The sequence below is a fragment of the Diorhabda sublineata genome, chromosome 6 (genome assembly GCF_026230105.1).
Source record: "Diorhabda sublineata isolate icDioSubl1.1 chromosome 6, icDioSubl1.1, whole genome shotgun sequence".
Taxonomy (NCBI): domain Eukaryota; kingdom Metazoa; phylum Arthropoda; class Insecta; order Coleoptera; family Chrysomelidae; genus Diorhabda; species Diorhabda sublineata.
In genome coordinates, this window is record NC_079479.1 from 15,744,469 (window position 1) to 15,764,922 (window position 20,454).

The 20,454-nt window shown below is 32.0% G+C and overlaps 1 protein-coding gene and 1 long non-coding RNA gene across 10 annotated transcripts in view; both read left to right on the top strand.

Annotated features, from left to right (window-relative positions):
- LOC130444929 (extended synaptotagmin-3-like) overlaps positions 1-20,454 on the top strand; it is a 109,754-nt gene that overhangs the window by 32,965 nt on the left and 56,335 nt on the right. For all 9 annotated transcript variants that reach the window (XM_056780316.1, XM_056780313.1, XM_056780312.1 and 6 more), the window contains 5 exons: positions 10,156-10,229; positions 10,758-10,824; positions 10,884-11,029; positions 17,065-17,185; positions 18,190-18,360. In XM_056780316.1, coding sequence (XP_056636294.1) covers positions 10,156-10,229; positions 10,758-10,824; positions 10,884-11,029; positions 17,065-17,185; positions 18,190-18,360 — 579 coding nt within the window. The remainder of the gene's footprint in view (positions 1-10,155; positions 10,230-10,757; positions 10,825-10,883; positions 11,030-17,064; positions 17,186-18,189; positions 18,361-20,454) is intronic.
- Positions 452-4,636, top strand: LOC130444931 (uncharacterized). Its single transcript, XR_008910009.1, has 3 exons — positions 452-662; positions 3,081-3,256; positions 4,524-4,636. It is a non-coding gene; the product is annotated as an uncharacterized LOC130444931 (long non-coding RNA).

The window sequence follows — 20,454 nt, forward strand, 5'->3', positions numbered from 1 at the left end:
ACTGAAAAAAAAAATATTTTATCATAACATATGAAATCATGTCAGTGTTATCGAGAAGCCTCATCATGTGTATGTGATATACACATATGTGATAAAGAACATTCAGTAAACTTTTCAGATTTGTGTGTGTGTTAATATTCGTTCGTTGACAAAAAGTGAATCAAAATTTATTTATTTATTTATATTATTTATTTGTGAGTAAAAGCAGGGAAAAGGTAAGTTTTTTAGAGTTTGATCTATGTAAAAATTCTTGATCAAATAGAATATAGAAACGCTCTCTCACTCTCTCTCTCTCTGAAATCATTATATTACTTTTTGTGATTTAATTGAATTTTATAATAAAATAGGAGCAGTTATTGTAGAAATAATAATTTACATTTTTTACGTTGAGAATTCGAAACAATTTAGGTTTATTTCTTTAAAAATAATAATAATACTCGAAACTTGAACTCTTAACACATTATTCTTCAGATTTTTTTCTTATATTTCATATAAAAAAATTCACTTGAATGTTAATAACTCATTTTTTAACATTTTAGTTATTCGAATAAGAAAATAAGAGAGAAGAACTAAAGGTGAAAAATGGATTTCCTCAAACCAAACCATTTTCGAATAAGATAAAAAACAAAAGAGAACAAATGTGGATTTTCCTCAAAAACTGAGTAAGTTAAACTTTCTTTTACTATTAAGGGTGAGGAGCAGGTACAGACCTTGTTCGCCAGGAAAGGTTATGTTAGTTAGGGATATACAGTTTGTGAATTAATGATTTTTTGAGTTTTTTTTTTGTTTTTTAAAAAAATTTTTCTGGACTCCAATTTTTACTTCGGTTACCTTAAAAATGTTTTGGAATAATTATTATATTAGGGCTCCAATTATATGTAATTGGCTACCTCAAAAATAATTATTTTCAAGGTTCTCATATATTTTCAAGGCTCCAACTGTTATTGCAATTGGCTACCTTTTAATTTGGTTAGGAATTTTAGTTCAAGGTTCTAATATTTCTATACTAGCTATCTCAAATCAAATTTTATAAGGAATTTTTGGTTCAAGACTCCAATATTTTTTTAGTTTAACAAAAAAAGAGGCCTCCTCCACCAATTTTGTAGATCATTATCTGTGCTTTGAATCTTTTATTCATTCATAAAATTATTTTGAAATAAAACAACAAAAAATTAATTTTTCAGTTTTTAAAAAGAGGCAATACCTATTTTTTCAAAATTAATTGAAACGGATCTTTTATTGTGTTATCACCACTATCAGATCATTATTCATTCATTCATTCAAATATTACAATAAAAATTAAAATTTCAGTTTTTTGAATCCGTAAGGAACAAAACTGTGATAGGGAAGAAACTTTCTGTTTGTCGTGTTAGGCCGATATATTTTTGTACAATCACAAGTCACCACTGAAAATCACAAGTCTCAAAATTTATTAATTTCATCCGTTAATTCTTTTCGAAATTCGCATTCCCATTTTTCTATTACTTCATACCCCAGAGATTTCAATCTTTCAATCTTAGCTTGGGTGGCTTCGAATCGAAGATTGAAAGTCTCAGAGGGGTTATCTTTGAGAAGATCATCTCTCTGATGTGTAAAGCATGCGAGGCAACCATGAAAGAAACAACCCTGAAATTCGAAAATTTGATTAGTGGTCTCACAATACCCATCCACTTTAACACCAGCAATTCGAACCTCTTTGCCTTTACCGGCGTGACGTATTTCAATACCTCTTTGGCATTCATTCCAAACCAACCATCGGATAGCAATTAGAGACTGACTATCATGCCATGTATATCCACCTTTCGGAATGATGCCAATAGTATTAGAGTTAACAAAATTTCTACGGAAGACTTTATTGCATGTAAAAGCAATTGTAGTAGTTTCCTTGAAAGGGCAAACATTTGTTTCGTGTAACATCAATTCTCTGAATTTAAGACATGCCTTGGTTAAAATGTCAACGTCTAAAATACAATATTTCACAATTTCGTGTTGGAAATCAAAAACATAATTTTCCTGAACTTTTTCTGAATACCATTTTAGTAAAGAATTTCTAGCGTTAAAAGATAAATTATCAGGGTCATAAAATTTAATATCAGGAATTGGTCCAACGTAACTTTGAATTTCACTGCGATTGGAGAGATGAGGAAAATACCCCTTTTCCTCTGAGAAATTGAAGGCGGATGGAAGTTTAGACAAAGCTATCGGAAGAAAATTATAAGAATTCAGAAATTTAACGTTCCCTACAACCATCGAAATTAATTTTGTTCCTGTCATAATCAGATCGGGCTTTAAATCTGTTTTGGTCAGGATATAATTTAAAATAAATTGATGATCAAATGCGCCTCCGTTATGTGCGACTATGACAATATTTTTAAATTTTTGCGAAGACTTAACATATGATGCATGAACGGCGAAATTGGATCACTACATTTAACAACTTGTGATCTTAGACCACATTTAGAACAAATCTCTGTATCGGAATCTAGGCATTTATCACAACATTGACGAAATACACAAAGATTCGGTTCATGTATACGTGAACCGTCATCAAGTACCCTTTCCTGTTGTGTTTCCAAATCATAGAAATCGAAAAGAAAATCTTTCAATGATGGAATACGATTATCAGATTGGATGTAGCAAAGATGGCTTGAGGGCTGGTGTTTATTACAAATCTTACAAAAGATTTCTCCACAGACATGTTTGCGTGTGTGTGATACGATTTTAAAACACTCCTCGCAGCGACGTATCTGATCGCAAATGCCATATTTTATATGATTCTCGAAGCATATTTGTCCACGGCAAGATTCACAATTTACCTGGATCTCGTCGGCGGTACAAACAGGTGATTGCTGACAACCAGGGCAGGTTCCTCCACATCGATGATCCCGATTATTATTGTAAGGAACATGGCATTCCTTACAATAATAACTACACGAAAACGCCGCAGTTAACGAAGTAATTACATTGTAATGGCCCTCATGGTAGAGTAAATTCAACGAAGAACCTTTGTCGGTTCCTTCGAAAATGACGTCACGACCTTTTGACCCATAGTCGTAGACAATAATTTTATAATTTTTTAGAAATTGTTGAATTTTTTGAAGTTCTGGTATTCCTTATCCCTCGGAAGGAATGAAAACCCCTGAAGCTTCCATCAGTTCCAAAGCTCTGGCGGTCTGAAATTTTCCAATATCTCTCCTAACTTTAGTGTAGAGAGGATCTTCATCTACTTTAGCCATAGCGACGATAAGAGCACGAGGTAAGCACATGTTATCTTTATTTTTTATAACAACAATACCACGAATATTCGAAGATGATTCATCAAAGTTGTTGTATCTTTGATGACGGCCTTACTTACAGGCATACGTACAGACGTAACCCCCAAACAGAAAGGTTCCGTATTGAGACCGGTCGAATTGGATTGATAGATGGATGAGATAACGTCCCAAACATCGTCAACAATCACTTCCGATGCACGTTTAAAAGGCATCCATCCATCCATCACCCCTGGTAAAATTCTTGGAACACAACGTAAAGCCTACTTTATCAGTAGGATTTAACCTCTCTGTCCCCCTTAAAACAATACCCTCGATGGCCTCTTCGGGTATATTTTTAATCTTAAATTCGAGAGCTCGTCCCTGAACACCGAATTTACGAATTTTTTTCAATGAATCTTTATTAATAAAAAATTTTTCCATTTTTAAAAATTCCAAAAATTAAAGAAAAGATAAAAACCAAACTCAAAAAAAAATTTTCAAAATCAAAAGATGAAAAACTCACAATTAATTTCAAAAAATATGTAAAAAGCTTACCACTTTTCAAAAACAGAATAAACTCACTCAAAATTTTCAAAACCAGATCAGTCGCGCCTGGTAAATAAGAGCAAACAAATAAGAATGATCTTTGACTGATCTCGATCTCATATTTATTCATTTTTCTACCGAGGTCACATGACATCCAATCAATTGATTTGAAAAATGGTAGCTTTGGAAATAATACAAATTTATTTAAAAGAAATTTAAAAATCGAATATAGTTATGAATAAATTGTGTACAAATTATTTATTTTACATATTCCAGTTGTACATAATTAAATAATTAAAGTTTCTAAAATTTTTATTCGGGAAAACTCGGCTGGGAGTTTTATCTACTCACCTTCCTTTCATTTCAGCATTTCGGAAATCCCGTTATTAATGAATTTATATCAATTATAAAAGATTATCATTTTTCACGTTAATAAATAAATTAGTGGTTTTCAACTGTTTTGTCTGAAAATTTTTGTTGATAAGAAATTCCAATATTGATAAGGAAAGACCAATGCTAATAAAAATTCATATATACTTTTTTATTTTTAAATTAGGAAGAGTGATTTCAAAACCCATAATATATCATATTTCATTTAGATTTAAATTATGAATATGCGATCATTGTTATTACACACACACAATCACCTAAAATCGTAGGTATTCTGTATGATAATAAGAAACTTTTTTTACCCATTAATCTAATTGTCACTTCCTTTTTGAGGCTCCATATTTAAAGAAGAAGAAAACCGAGGGATAACGAAAAAAGGTATGTGGTATTCTATTACAAAACATTTATAAGATAACAAAAGTAAGAATTAAAAACACTAATTTCTCTCACCGGATTTAATCATATACCGATTACAATTTTCGTATTTTACGAGTTCCGTTTTAAGGATTCTCTCTCTCTATCTTTTGTCGGCCACTGCGCCGTATTACATAATTTAATGTTTTATTTAAACGTTTTAGTTATCCTTATTGGTGAATTTATCAAATGTTTTTTACAGTTGTATTGTAAGATTGTTTAATAAGTACCAAATTTTGGTTGGGACATCAACGGAAAATTCGTATAGTTTTTAATGGTTTCATGCTAAACATATCATTTCTGTTTATTGATTGAAGGTCCATCAGAAACAATAAATTGGAATTTAGAAAAAAGCTATGATAATAAATAAATTTTATTATTTCACGATGTTAACTGGAGTTGACTGTAGAATGTTGTTGTGGTTCATTTTTAGACATATATTTCTCTTCTAACATTCTGTTTTTGAAATGCATGGAACAGGTGGAAAATAAAATATATTTTTGATAGCGCAAACTTGTCTACAACTAAATTGAATAATGTCACAAAGGAAGCGTATCAAATGAATTTTGAATTAAATAACGTTTATCGTCATAAGGACTTACCCCAATTTTAGATTGTTCAATACTATAATTTTACTTTACACTCTTTAAACATTTTTCATAATCCTTAAAAGTAATTTTATTTTTAACGATGTTATATATTTAACCCCCTTTGAATTTTTATAACTTTCCCACCCTGAATTTTGTACGTATACATTTTCGATCGTTGTCCTATAAAAAAATGAGTAAAATTTTTCCTCATTTGCGATCGTCTATGGCAGCCACGCCGATATCTTTTTTATTAAATAAAGGTATGGATTATTTTCAATATCAATGTCCCGAGTGCATGTCAAATTGTCGATAATTTAATTTTCTCGAGTGCGCGAATGCGCACGAGAGGAAATTATGAGACAATTTGACATGCACGAGAGGGCATTTTGGCAGACTATTTCCTGAGAAAAATTTAATTTAAAATAAACAATAATTTGTTCCTTTTCTTAAAATATGAAATTAAAACCAAATGATGTTTATTAATCCTAGACGAAAATTTGGCAAATTATCGATAATTTGCACTAGTGCAGTATTATCGCTGAAATTTGATCGTTGCTAGGTAAACATAAAATATTACAGCTTTTTGGTTGGCATAAATTTTTCGAAGGAAATAGTCAGCATAATCTACTTAAAATATGTATGATTTTATGAGTGTACATTTCGACATCTTTGTTACACCAACATGTGCTATTTTTTAAGTCGCCTACGATAGCTTACGAATCCAGCCCCAAAAGTCCGTTTATAAAATTCGAGCTGTCGATAATCTTCATATTAATTAATTGTAGATCTCGGTCATAACCGATATTTTAAATATTTATTTCCAATTGTAAATGCCAATGTGGTAAACACATTGGGGAAGAGTTCTTGGAATTCTTCAAGATCTTTTAACATGGGTCATTGATTTCTTTATTAACGGTTTAAACGGAGAATTTTAAAACAATCTTCACGCGTCTTATTTGTTCGCAAATACCAAATTTTATATCATTTCCGAAGTATTTTTACCAACATATTTCATCTGAAAATTCATTCAACGCCCACACCACCAGAAAGGGCCCGTCATTTTTAACAAAAATTTTGAAACCGAGAACGTCCCCCAAAGAATTAAACTCGGGAGGCGCCCCCCCCCGTTCATCGGCCCCTCTAGATAGATGGTTTGCTCTACAAAAATAAACAAATACATTAATAAAAAGTATAAAGGAGAATGCTTAATTTTTTAAAATATGAAACAAAAGCGTTTAATAATAAACTCTCTTTCCCCACTACCACACTATACACTTACGTTTCCTATACATTCAGCAGCGTAGCTAGCCCATGCACCGCTGTGTTAATACTTTTTTTACTTAGTTGTGAGGAACTACGAAAATCCCTTTTGCGACCTTCAATCATTCAAATTTTAATTTTCAAATCAACCCAGAATCAACCCGAATCTAAGTCAAACTTTGAAACCATGTTCCCCACCCCACTATACACTTAGAAAAATAAACAAATAAATTAATAAAAGTATAAAGCAGGATAGTTAATTTTTAAAACAATATGAAACATGTGTTTTATTGAAAACCCTTATAATACATAAATTAAGTTACTTTTAAAAGCATATCTAATTTTGAAAAAACAAAAAAAATAATTATTAAATAAAAAAGTGGTAGATACAACTACTTACTCATTGCTGAGGGGTTAACACCCTCCTCAAACGGTTTAATACTTGTACTGAAACTAAAAATATAAATTTTTAATAGGATGTTATATTGTTTTCGAGAACTACTACTTACTTTCGTCACAGATAATGATGAAATGAATCTTTTATCCAAAACAGTATTCTATCTCAAAAAAAAAATGAATAATTAACAAAGTCGCAAGAACTTTACATCTACCACAATTCAAACCAATAATTATAAGTAATCAAATAAGAGATAAGAACAGTATATTCGACACAAAAAAGATATTTCCTTTCAAATAATTATAATATGTTAGAAGTGAATTCGCCCTCCTCCCCATATCTCTACATTATAACAATGGAATATATTATTTTTACCATTACAATTCGTCTTTAATAATTTCGTTCGATTTTACACCTCATATATAATAATAATTTACCACTACATTTCGTTCTGATTTTTACACACTCTGTATAATGCCATTACGTTCTTAACCTTTGCCTCTGTAAATTAAGACATATCTACAGTCGATTTGTATTATACAGATGAACAATACCATAAAGGAATCCACGAGAGGCGTTGCTAAGTAAAAAATACAGCTCGCCGAAAGAAGAGTATAAATATATATATATTAGCTTGACCAATGCAATGAATATGAAAACAGACAACTCCTCTTGTGTCTTTTGAATTTAGAAGTAGATTTAGATTATGATGGAAAACTAAATAATAATTATCATAGTGATTTTTTTCAGAGCATTGTGTTCCACTTGCTTCTATTTTATAATAAATATTCAATAACAAATAAATATATTATTTTACGTTATTATGCGTAGAAAACATTCGTACCTCCCTTAATATTGCGGTAACCATATGTGTAATAACGTAACTGAAATGAAGACCCATACTGAGATTTATTCTTACATATACCATTTCAGTTTTAGGTAAAGTAAATGTTTTGAAGGACTGGAATGTTTATTTTTTATTGATTCACACCCTATGCCATAAGAAGAAGAAGACGCAATTCCATAGTACACCTACCACAAAACCAATTTGACACCCCAATCTTAAAGCTGCTGCTGCTGCTACTGGAACTTTTTGGTTAGTATATTATTTTTTTTTATTCACACCCTATACCATAAGAAGAAGAAGAAGACGCAATTCCATAGTACACCTACCACGAAACCAATTTGACACCCCAATCGTAAGCTGCTGCTACTGGAACTTTTTGGTTAGTATATTATGAATTAATAAAAAAAATGACTGATCACGTGACTCCTACATCTCCAATTATACTATTAACTGAAAGTAATTATGATTATGCTATAGGAAAATATTTCAATAATAATAATTTGTATGATGCTTTGATGTTTTTGCACTATATATTTGACATATTAACGCAAAATTTGGCGTTTTGATGTTTACGATGGTATGTTCACACTTTTTGTATATTTTTTGTGTGTAGAAATAATAGAAACGTTTTTGGCTATTCATATGATACTAAAGTTTTAAGATATATATTTTTTTAGGAATCATAAATATAAGTAAACAACAAGTACCGAAAATAATTCAAACCAGATACATATTTAATGTAATTGGATGTAAATAGCTTATACGGTGTGAATTTCTACCTTCCGGAGGATTTGAGTGGATCGAAACAACACATAGATGTCACCTTCGGATAATTGATATTGATAGTTGGTTAGAAGTGAATTTAGAATATTCTTCAGGATGCCAATTTGAAACTTCTCTCTCTCTACCTTAATTACACACACACAATGAATATTCCACGCTCTTAAAAGGTCCACAGAGTGCAGACGATAGGGGGGTTAAATTTATGATTTCGTTGGAATCTAGTCTTTGAATTTCAAGAGTGTTATTTTCACGGCTGCTCATCTGGACCTTTTAAGAGCTATTATATATAAAAAAAAATATTTAAATTTAAAAAGGTGTATTATTTTAATATTACTTTAGATTATAACAATGGAATATATTATTTTTGCCATTACAATTCGTCTTTAACAATTTCGTTCGATTTTACATCTCATATAGAATAATTTACCATCACATTTCGTTCTGATTTTTACACACTCTGTATAATGCCATTAAGTTCTTAACCTTTGCCTCTGTAAATTGAAACATATCTACAGTCGATTTGTATTATACAGATGAACAATACCATAAAGGAATCCACGTTGCGATAAACGGGGTGCTATAAGTAAAACATACGAAAAGGCCTCATTTTTTTTATAATATTTGTTGTTAAGGTACCTAACGGGGGTGACGACCGCCATCTTACCATATCTCCACCGGTAGCGCCACTACCAAAACTCATTTTACAGATACCATATAAGGAGCCAATAACGCCATCTTCCACCGGTAGCGCCATCACCAAAACTCATTTTACAGATACCTACTTCACCGGGCCATATCTCCACCGGTAGGGCCATCTTACCATATTTTACCAAAACCTCATTTTACAGATACCTGGCGAGAAGGTGTGTGGTCACAGATACCATATAAGGAACGAGGTCACGTAGGGCGAGGCCTACCATATCAGCGACCAATCATATGCCAGAGGGCGTGGCCACTACCACATCAGCAGCCAATCATATGCGAGAGGACGTGGTCACGTGGCTCATCAAAAGTCGAGTGGAGGGGCTGATCTTAAGTGCCCCAATACCTACTGATTAAACTGTGTGATATCTTACCGCCTGCAGTATATGTATTCAATTGTGTAGCACTTATTTTGAAGCGATGTAGGTATTTACTAGTGTCCGTATCTAGTAATTGCGTTGGAAATAGTGTATTCTTCTTCTTTCTTTTGCTGATTCCAAGTTCTTGTCAGATCTGGTATTATTTTTTATCCAAACACCTCTTCCTTCTTCCATTACTCATCTTTCTTGGCATCTATCCAATATTAATCGTTTCTGATTGCTCCCTATTGTGTGAGGATTTTTTCTTCTACTAGAAGGTCTATTGGCGGTATTTTAGCTGTGGCCAAAAGGGCTTTCGTTGTGGATAGGAGCTAAAGGAGCTTATGTGTTGTTTTCTCAGCACCCTTTCCCTTGTGCACGCTCCATACAGTACTATGGAGCTTGTTAATTCATTCGAATGTTTGGAATCAGCTGCATAAGGTTCCAAATACCAAGATATTTTTCTGTTTCTTTCCTTCTTTCTTTCTATATAGTTATAAAAAGATGAATTTGGATTATATAGATTAAAAATGACGCGAAAATTTTATTATAGCCACATACTTCAAATTATTCAGTTATCATTTTCGTTTCATATAGACCATTTTATTTTCAGCCATGTAGAACTGGAGGTATTATCGTATATGACAATGTATCTAGAGAAGAAATTGTTATGGATATTGATATTACGTAAGTAATAATTTTTTCAAATTTACTTAATATACTCGAATCACACATTTTTTCTTTATAGATAACTATTAGAAAAAAAATATTGCAAATAATCAATCATTTATAGATAACTTTAATAATTAGATCGTTTTGATATCAGTGGATCGTGAGATTATTTGAAATTAATGCGTTGTCTCATTATTTTAATGGAATAAGTATTATTTATCTATAAAAAATGATTATGAAAACTCATATGGCACTAAATTGAACAATCTACCTGCAAAAGTAAAAAAAAAGAATGGTGTTAAAACAAGATAGGTCATAATTGTTTATACAGAATATTTAAGTTGCAATAACTTGACTTTGACTTTTTTTGTGATTCAATGTGATGGATAAGACTTCGAAATGGTATATTATAAAAATAAATGTTTGTCAAGCCAAGATGTAAGCTACTAGCCCCAAAGCGTTAAAAGCATGTCTCTGAGGTCTTACGATTATAATAGAGGAAGCAGAGACATGAAATTTTTATCAAAGACAATTTTATTATAGATACGCTGGCGACTGTGATGTTAAATTCCGACTCAGGGGCCTTCTAGGTGGGATAAAAAATTTACAGGTATGATTACTCAACTTTTCAGATAAAACTTATACTTCTTCTTCTACTTATATTTTTAGATGTACGGGACACTTCGTGTGGTACTCAAGCCGTTAATTCGCCATCTTCCATTAATAGGGGGCGTTCAATTGTTTTTCTTAAACAACCCTGATATAGATTTTGATTTAGATGGAATTGCTGGTATTCTTGATATACCTGGAATCAAGTAAGTATTTAACGCCAACTAAACCGTCTATGTGAACACTTTGACCTTTGAATTTAAATTACTGTCTGTTAGTTTTTCATTGAAATGATTTTTCTTCAAATAAATCTTCGAAAATAATGGACTTTTGTTGAACATCGCAGATCACATCAAAGTTCGAAGTTTATTTAGAAATTGCCATTTTACCAAGCCTACCTGTCTGTTCATGATAGAATTTATATAAAAAACTTTCTTATCATTAAGACTTATAAAAACCTATTACTTGTAAAAAATTTCTTACTGGTCGTTCTTTGAATAATATTAAGTATAAGTTGGAATTTCTGCAACTGTTGGTGATATTCACACTGAACACACTATTTACACTACTACCACACCAACACTCACAATTACACTGTCTGACGCGCATTTCGATAACCAAGTTATCGTCTCCAGAAACAGAAACCTATTAACTTGACTTACCTCTTGAAATGTAAATTTTTCCACCAATAAATAATGATTCCAACGGGAAAACCTCCAGTGGGAATCTTCATATTTATTCCTCAACTTCTAAACTATAGAGTGCACTATGGGAAACAGGCCCTTCACCTTATTTAAACTGTTCTTATATTTAACAATTTTAATGGTTTCAAAGGCATTCAACAATTTATTATTGAATACATTTATTGAAAATTTATATTTACTTAATGACTATAACTGGCAGCGGAAATATTCGGTCCGATCATCTTTCAAATGATCTACATATTTTTAAACTGAACATTAACAAATCTCTTAGTCTGCCCGATATACTTCCCGCTACAATTACCACCGCTACTAATTTCATATATTTCATATCAACGATTACATAACAATTGTTTTAATGTATAGTTGAATTCATAAACCGATTTAAAATCCACTTCGTTAACGGTTATTTACAATCCCTTTGTATTATTAGAGCAATTTTTTTATATTTATTTTAGAAAACGGTGAGTTAGACATTTCTTAAACCTATGATGGTTAATTAACCTATTTACATTCTCTTATCATAACCGTTGAGTACAGCTACATCCTCAATGAAGGACTTTTCCTAATTGTATCTCTCGATGTTTAGTGGGAAGTGAATTAAATAATTTACTAGGAAATGGAGACTTGCCATCTTATGTTAGATACAATGAGAAGAGGAAATACTTGCACGTAGCAGTGTATTCCCTAAATACATCCAATTCTAGCTGTTGTATTTTAGATGGGGAATTATTATATTGTATTTTATTTATGGAATATTGTAAATAATTTATATGGAAACAAAACATCAATAGTCAACGAAACGCAAGAAAAGAGAAATCCCAGTTAAATACAGTCCACTATTGAACTAATCACACAAAAACAACATCTTTGGAATTTCGAAGCGGATTTCAAAGCGGAGTTTGTACACACTCATCTCATATTATACAAAAAACACAAGCTGGTCTCGATTTATTTTGCTATTAAATAAGATTTTATAATAGTGTTTACAAAAACTACAAAGGTTCTTATTTTATCTTTTATTATTTTGATCATTCATTTAATAATATAACTTTAAAATAAAAACGATTGTGCCAGACTTGGAAAGATTAACACGTAAAAGAGCAATAAAAGCGAAAATTTTAATTTTTTCTAAATTTCACGATACAATAGAAAGTGAATTTCCTAATTTTGAAATCAGATCCAAGATCATTTAGCGAGGTTGAAGAGTGAACGAGTCGTGTTAGATGAGTTCGAAAAAATCAAGCGAATATTTGAAAAAATCGCCACGGATACCGACAAACAGATTCAGGAACATGTAACTTTTGACTGTAAATTTTATTATGTTATTTCAAAAGCGAAAACATTTTGTAAAGAATCGATTGAAAATAAAAACGATAGTAATGGTAGTAATAATTCCGTGAAATCGGACACTGGCTCAAGTTTGAATGTATTCAACAGTAACATAAAATTACCAGTAATAGAATTGCCTAAATCTGACGGTTACTATGATAATTAGCTCGAGTTTAGGAACTCATATTCATCAAAATCAATATATTAGTGATATAACAAAGTTTCATTTTCTGCAGGCAAGCTTATCTCGCGGCCCTCTGGAAATTATTGCTAGCCTAGAGTTTTCTGACGTGAACAACGTAACCGCTTGTGATTTAATTTGCAAAAGATATAAATCGCATTTTAACACAAAACCGTGTAAAAGCTTTGTCAATTTAATAAAAAATTAACGAAGAGTCATTTCAATCACAAATTACGGACAATGTAACAAAACATTGAAGAACATTAAAAATTCTCACAGAACCCGCTGAAAATTGGGACACGTTAATAATCTATTTAATTTCATTAAAATTGAACTTCACGTGAATGTGAACCGAAAAAGGCATCTTATAACTAACCAACTCTTCAAAATTTACTAGATTTTTTAAAAGATCGCGCCGACTTTCTAGAATCGGTAAAGAATAGTAGAAAAGTCAGAAAATTCTCCAAAAGCAAATTAGGTGTTCGACCAAAATCATTCTTAACTATACTCCATTCGGAAAGAGTGTAAACTAATAAATCAATCCCTCTCCTGGCCACCATAGCCATAGTCAAATTTAAGAACAATTTATTATTTTATTTTATCAAACGTTAGCAAATGAATCCAACATTTATTTTCTAAGATATTTATAGCATCAAGCTCAAATTTCCAACTATGCTTACCTATATATTATAGTAATGCATAGTTTAGATGGTTTTGTATTTTTATTTTGCATACTTACATGTATACACTCGTATTTGAAAATAATTTAATAAACATAACTGTATATATTGAAAAGCAATAATAATATTTTATTAATTACAAAAAACCCATTGCAACGGCTATGGTAGCAAGGGTCTTCCTACTTTTGAGGTGATTCAGAGGTTGGTGTGACAGTATTAAAATAGAGAGAGAAATAAAGATATCGTTCAATTTTGGAAAGAAAAGGATGGCCATTCAGATTATTTGGTTAACGCTTACATTTTAGTACGGTCAATTATGGGGAAATATATCTCTGTTCAGTTACTTATTTATCATTGGCATATTTGAATATTCCAAATTTTGGACGTAAAGTACCGTACTGAAAATTTCAGGGCTTTGCCTTTATGATGAGCATTTATTTCTCTACGCTCTTTCCAAATAGACTATTCACAAAAAGGTTGCCCCCTTTGTCAAAACGAACGAAGCAAAGAATAACAGATTGTGTATAAACTGTTTGCGTCCAGGTTACTTGATATCGTTCAAGCTCTTGTAAAATTTGCAAAGGGTGTCACAATAGTTTATTACATATTTCTAATCCTATGAAGCCTGTTACGAGAAACTGGAAATGGGTCAAGTTCAACAACAACCAATCTTACTTATCCCGAGCACTCCTGGATGCAGGAAGTCAAAGTAGCTTCATCACTCTTGGCTTAGCAAACAAACTAAACCCTGAATTATCAAATATTGATACCAAAGTTTGTGACTTAAATAAGGCTGAATCTGTTAAAAGTAAAACTGTTGTAGACGAGCAATCCCGTCAAAACAATTTTAGTATTAAACTGTTCTGTCTTGTTATGCCCGAAATCACAGAAGTATTGCTTAACTTTCCTATCAATTGCAATTCTTTAAAAATAACAACACATCTGAAACTAGCTGATCCGAATTTCTACTTTCCAGATAAAGTTGATATTCTTATAGACGCTGATCATTTTTGGCATTGGACAAGTGAAAATAGCTAATCATCACGCAATTGTGCAAAAGATCAAATTTGGAGGGATCCTTTCCTGCCGCGTTTCATCGAATCTATCTCATGTCATACAATGCAATTTATCAACTCGTTTGGAAATGGATAAATTACTTACTTGAGATTGGGATGTTGAGGAAGTTTCAAGAACGAACAATTTATAGTAACAATTCGTCTAAAATAAAATCTCAAGGTTTTAAGTGATTCACTTGAAAATGCACGATAGCGAGTTTTATCCTTAGAGCAAAAATTTGAACGCCAGCCTAACTTTAAAGGTGAATATTGTAAATCCATGAACGAGTATTAAGCTTTAGGGTAGATACTAAAGGTACCAACGGTACCCCATCTGGAGCTTATGTCGGCGCATCTGCTTGTACAATTAATCGAAAAGGTATCCATGGACATTGACATAAGTCGTATAGTTTATTGGCCAGATTCTATGGTGGTATTAGAATGGCTTAAAGGTGATCCTAAGCTGCTACAAACCTTGCCTCGTAGGCAATCGAGTTGCACGGATTCAAGAATTGGGTCAAACATATAGTTGGCGACACGTATCAACACCTGATAACGCCTCGTGGTACCATGCCTAACGAATTAGCTTCCCTGAACATTTATTGGAACGGTCCTGAATGACTCAAACATGAGGGATTTCGCTGGCCAATTTTATCCTGTGCTATGTCGGAGCTTCCAGAACTCCGGAAAAAGATCATACTCACGTAGAAACTTCACTCTCGTCCTCTTCTATTCTAAAAAAATACTCTGATCTATGCAAAATAGAACGTATTATAGCGATTTATAGTAACGGACCACCATTGCAATGGTATTGTATCAGCCGTTCTGCAGTGTCAGCACTTTTATACATTTAGTATATAAGCATTGCATCTACAATTTTGTAAGATTCTTAATTTTGTGTTTAAAATTCATTGGTTTGTAATTAATAAAGTTTTTTTTTCTTCTTATATATAAACTTCACAATTATGTGAAGAGAAACTTTGGTGAAAGACTTGAACACTTTTCTGCTAGTCTCCAGACGGAGCATACGTCCCAGCACTTACGAGAAATACTTCAGCAAATTGGTGAGCCATTCTTTTAATTTTTCCTTCATTGTTCATATATATTTCGTGGCAAATTTTTGAATCGTTTGTGAATGAATTGTGTTTGTGAATATGAATTCACAATTTTTATCTTGAAAACATCAATAAATATAATATTTTCAAGAGAAATTGAAACTCAAAAATTATAAAATAAAAGAAAAAAAGACTTACAACATTGACGAATTAATAAATATAATAATCTTTAAATAATAACACAATGCCGAACGACGATATCCCCGTGAATTACCAATTAATGAAATTAAACATTGATACAATACCAAATTTTAGTGGTGATAGTGGCACTTTGGAAATATTATTGGAACATAAACTATCTGGTAACATTAATACGTTTTAGACCTGAAATTTGGGATTGAAACGATTTGAAGGAACTACTTAGACTTAGCTTCGGAGAAATTTAGATTGTGTTGTTCAAGATGTTATAATAATTATGAAACCATTCAAAAACGGATAAAACATTAAGAATAAAAAATAATGACGAATTATTACTAAAAACTTTTATCCGCGGATTAACAGGCCATATAGAAGATTTAGTTAGATTGAGGGATCCTAATACACTTGAATTAACTATGTTATACGTGGTAGAGGAAGAATACTTTATATTCAAAAACAACATGGTTTTCATAATTTTCATAATCAAAATAATCAATATAGAAATTGTTCCTCTCAACTTATCCAAGGCAATATGCACCTCCTCCCAGATATTTCGAAAATTATTTTTGGACCCCAAACAAATGTTTCCAAACCTACTGGTCAAACTCCTGAACCCATATCAACTTCCACCTAGAAACCATTTCTTCAATACCTACCAGCAAAGATATTTTCCTGTTCCTAATCTCCCTTAAAAAAATTCTTACTGAATATCACCAACAGTTGTAAAAATACCAACTTGTTATAAAACGCTTCTTGGGAATAGAAATTATAAAATCAGTATACGAGAAGTTACAAAAATTCCTTTGAAGAATCCCGACTTCATTGTGATTGAACTAAAATATTGTTGCTGTAGCAAATTATCAAGAAAAGTGAGAATTTTAACTCTTTTATGACAGTTAAGCCAACTTGGTTCCTGTTCTTTACAGTGCTCAGATTTGTATGTAATTTCATATAACATAAATTCAGTACATTACTTTACATTTATCAAAATTAATTGCAGACGTATTAGTCTTAGTCTAATTAATTGTCTATTTTTTAGTGAATGTTTGAGAAAATGTATATGTGCTACTGTAGGTTCTTTATTTGTATTACCTAATAAATTTCCATTGAAATTTTGCCGAGAAGTGAGCAGCGAGCAACTTAATACGCCAAATCCAGCTGTAAGTATGTTTCTAAAATAATAATCTTATTAAGGAACATGAAAAATTATTCTACGTATACCAAGAGCTTGATATCAAAATCTCTGGAGCGTGCAATTTCTAATCTAGATTGGTCGTACTCCACTCGGAGGCCCGAGCCCCATTGTGTTACCCTTTATTACCCACAAAATCGCTATGAATATCGTGCAATATTTGGTGTATTCTTTGTTTCTGTTGGTCTATCACCGTCAGATCAGTAGTAATGTACTATGAAAGTAGAATGATATTGAACTTCTTAGTTACAAATTCTCTCTAAACTAATCAACGATGATGATTCATATTTTTGATTATATTCATTATGGTGCCATCCTCTATTACTTAAAGAGGTATATTTACTGCCATCCTTCTCAATGACAGCTTGATCTTAGCTAAAACCTCTAATTTTACCCCCAGCCAAAGATTTTTGCAGTCTTTGGCTACTTGCTCCAAGAGTTCCATAGATCTTTTGTTTAAACATGCAGCGTTGTTAACGTTCTTGACACCCCTCTCCCAGCTGATTCTTTCAAAAGCTATCTACTTGTTCACTTCATGTCATCGGACCAGAAATTTAACCTTTTTCACAGTTGTTTCTTTCTGGACTGGAATCTTTTAAACGACTTTTTCGCAAGATTAGACTAGCTAGATTCCTGAATTGGATTCAGAAACCAACCGCGTTAGGCCTTCGTAGCCAGCTGCCCTTTACCTCTCGATGGATTTTTCGAGAACGATTCCACTTTAATTTGGTTATTTTGTAGTTGGCAACAAAGACTTCACCTTTCGGTAAGGTCTATTTTCGCAGAATATGATGAAATGACTTCTATACATACAAATTTTCCACCACAAGCTTCTTAAATTTTGGCGTTAAGTTCCTGGATATTCTGAACTGATTGTAATTTGACAGTGTATCCTATATTTTTATCTATTTATTATACTTATTACACTCGTATAATTAAGAAATTCACATTTACTATATAAATTAATTTAAGGGTGTTCTACGAGTTCATGTAATAGAAGCAAAAGATTTACTTAAGAAAGATCTGTCATTTACTGGTAAAAGTAAATCTGATCCATATGCCGTGTTAGTCGTTGGAGAGCAAAGTTTCAAAACTGAAACAATTCCATCAAATGTCAACCCCAAATGGGATTATTGGTGTGAGGTAAATACATATTTTCTCAACAAGTTATATTATGTGAAGTTTCATTATTAACCGTTATTCTTCATGTTATATTCATTGTATTTTATTTGAATATAGTATGTTCATATAATGAAAGAATATAATTCACCTAGCATAATCAAAACATTCATAAATTATGAATTCCTACAACTCTAAAGGAAGGTCAGTAATTTCAATTTGGCCTATGCATTTAAAAGTTTTTGTATGACATTATTCAAATGGTTCATGTTGTATTGATTTCAATATTGAGTAGCAAGACTTATTATTGGTAGCAAAATTGTCCCTTGACAATTATTGATTAATAAAATAATTACCTGAGTAATTTTCCTTCAATAGGAAATTTGGCACGCCATTAGAAATAAAAAGTTATCTAATAAAATAGTTGTCGGAAAGGTTTACTCATTGTAGATATTTGAGTATAAATAGCGTCAATTATCAAATAGATCACTGTATTCTTGTTATTAATCTTTTCCCAGGCTAAGATAATACTCGAACATGAAAAAACGATAACTAGTTTAACGTTCCAAGAAACTATTGTTATTTATTGAAAGTAACAATCGATCGTAGAATCTGACGTGGTCAAATTTATAATGAAAATTTATCAATTTATCTATTTCTAAGTTCTAACAACTAGGTAGTTTTGGATGAACCAGTGAACAGCTTTGAGTCTGGAAATGTCTGAGCATTAGGGAATCTAACGAATTATCAAATTAAGCTGATGATAATTTAAAAATGACCGGCGTGGGGTAAGCAAATGCAAATGCAAAAAATTACTTTATATGGGTGGGCTTCTTTGCTATTCAAATCCAGCCCTACATAAGTTTCAATCGCACATAACTTTAAACATGATTTTTTCACGGAATAAATTTTTTTATGCTGTTAAGAAGACGATTACTACTTAACTTCTTTGTCTCCTTAGTATAGTAAAAAACAATTTTTTAGATATTTCAGTGAAAAACATTCTCAGACGTCAAAAGATGCCTTTTTTGCTGTGTAGTAAACTGTAGTACTACTCCCATTGAGACCCAAAACATTACTTTGTTCTCAAGGAAGTCAAGACAAAATTCTATTAGATGATATTGTTCAAATTTCTACTGCATAATCAGTCTCTACCCCAATTGTTCCAGATTATTCTGATTCTTTCTGTTTTGTACCTCTAATTCAGGGGTGCTCAAACGGTCGATCGCGAGTGCTTTTTGAGTAGATCTCGAGAAGAAAAAAATTTTTAATAAGTAGGTAGGTAACTAAACTACAAAAATGTATTACGTAATAAAATAACACTGCTTGCGGCAAAAGGCGGCTTTATCAAAGGAACGCGCGGCACTTGTCAAAGAAAAGCCGCGTTGTTTCTAGACTAGACTGTACTGTCTAGTTTCGGGCGGCGCGTTTGACGGGAACATTCCAGACTTTCTTTCACGCCGATATAAATGTTGGGCCTGCATGAATTGGAGTCATTCTGAATTGTAACTTGATAGCGATACTACGTCGATACAAAGTTTATTATTAAATAGTGGAAAATGAGTGCAGTGAAGAAATCTAAAACGTATCATTTTAATAAGGATTGGAAGGAAGAATTTTTCTTTTGTATGGTGAAGGATAAGTGCATTTGTGTTATTTGTCGTGCGTCAGTTGCAATACCTAAGCGTGGTAACTTAGAGAGGCATTATAAAACGGTTCATAAAAACTATCAAAAGGATTTTCCGCCACCGAGTGAATTAAGAAAACGAAAAGTAAGTGATTTTATATCTTGTTTGAAAAAAGAACAAACCATGTTCACAAGACCAGCCAAACAATCAAAAGCTGCTACGATCGCGCCATTTAAAATATCTCATATATTGGCGAAACACAAGAAACCATTCGAAGATGGATCGGTGGTGAAGGAAGCATTTATTTGGAGATTTTAAAAATAAAACAGAAATCATGTCTGCTATTAAAGAACTTCAGTTATCTCGTCCGACTGTCACAAGGCGTATTGAAGTCATGAGTCAGGACATCGTAGATAAACTAAAACATGATATCATGGAATGTACATACTTTTCTTTACAGTTCGACGAATCCACCGATATGACAGACACT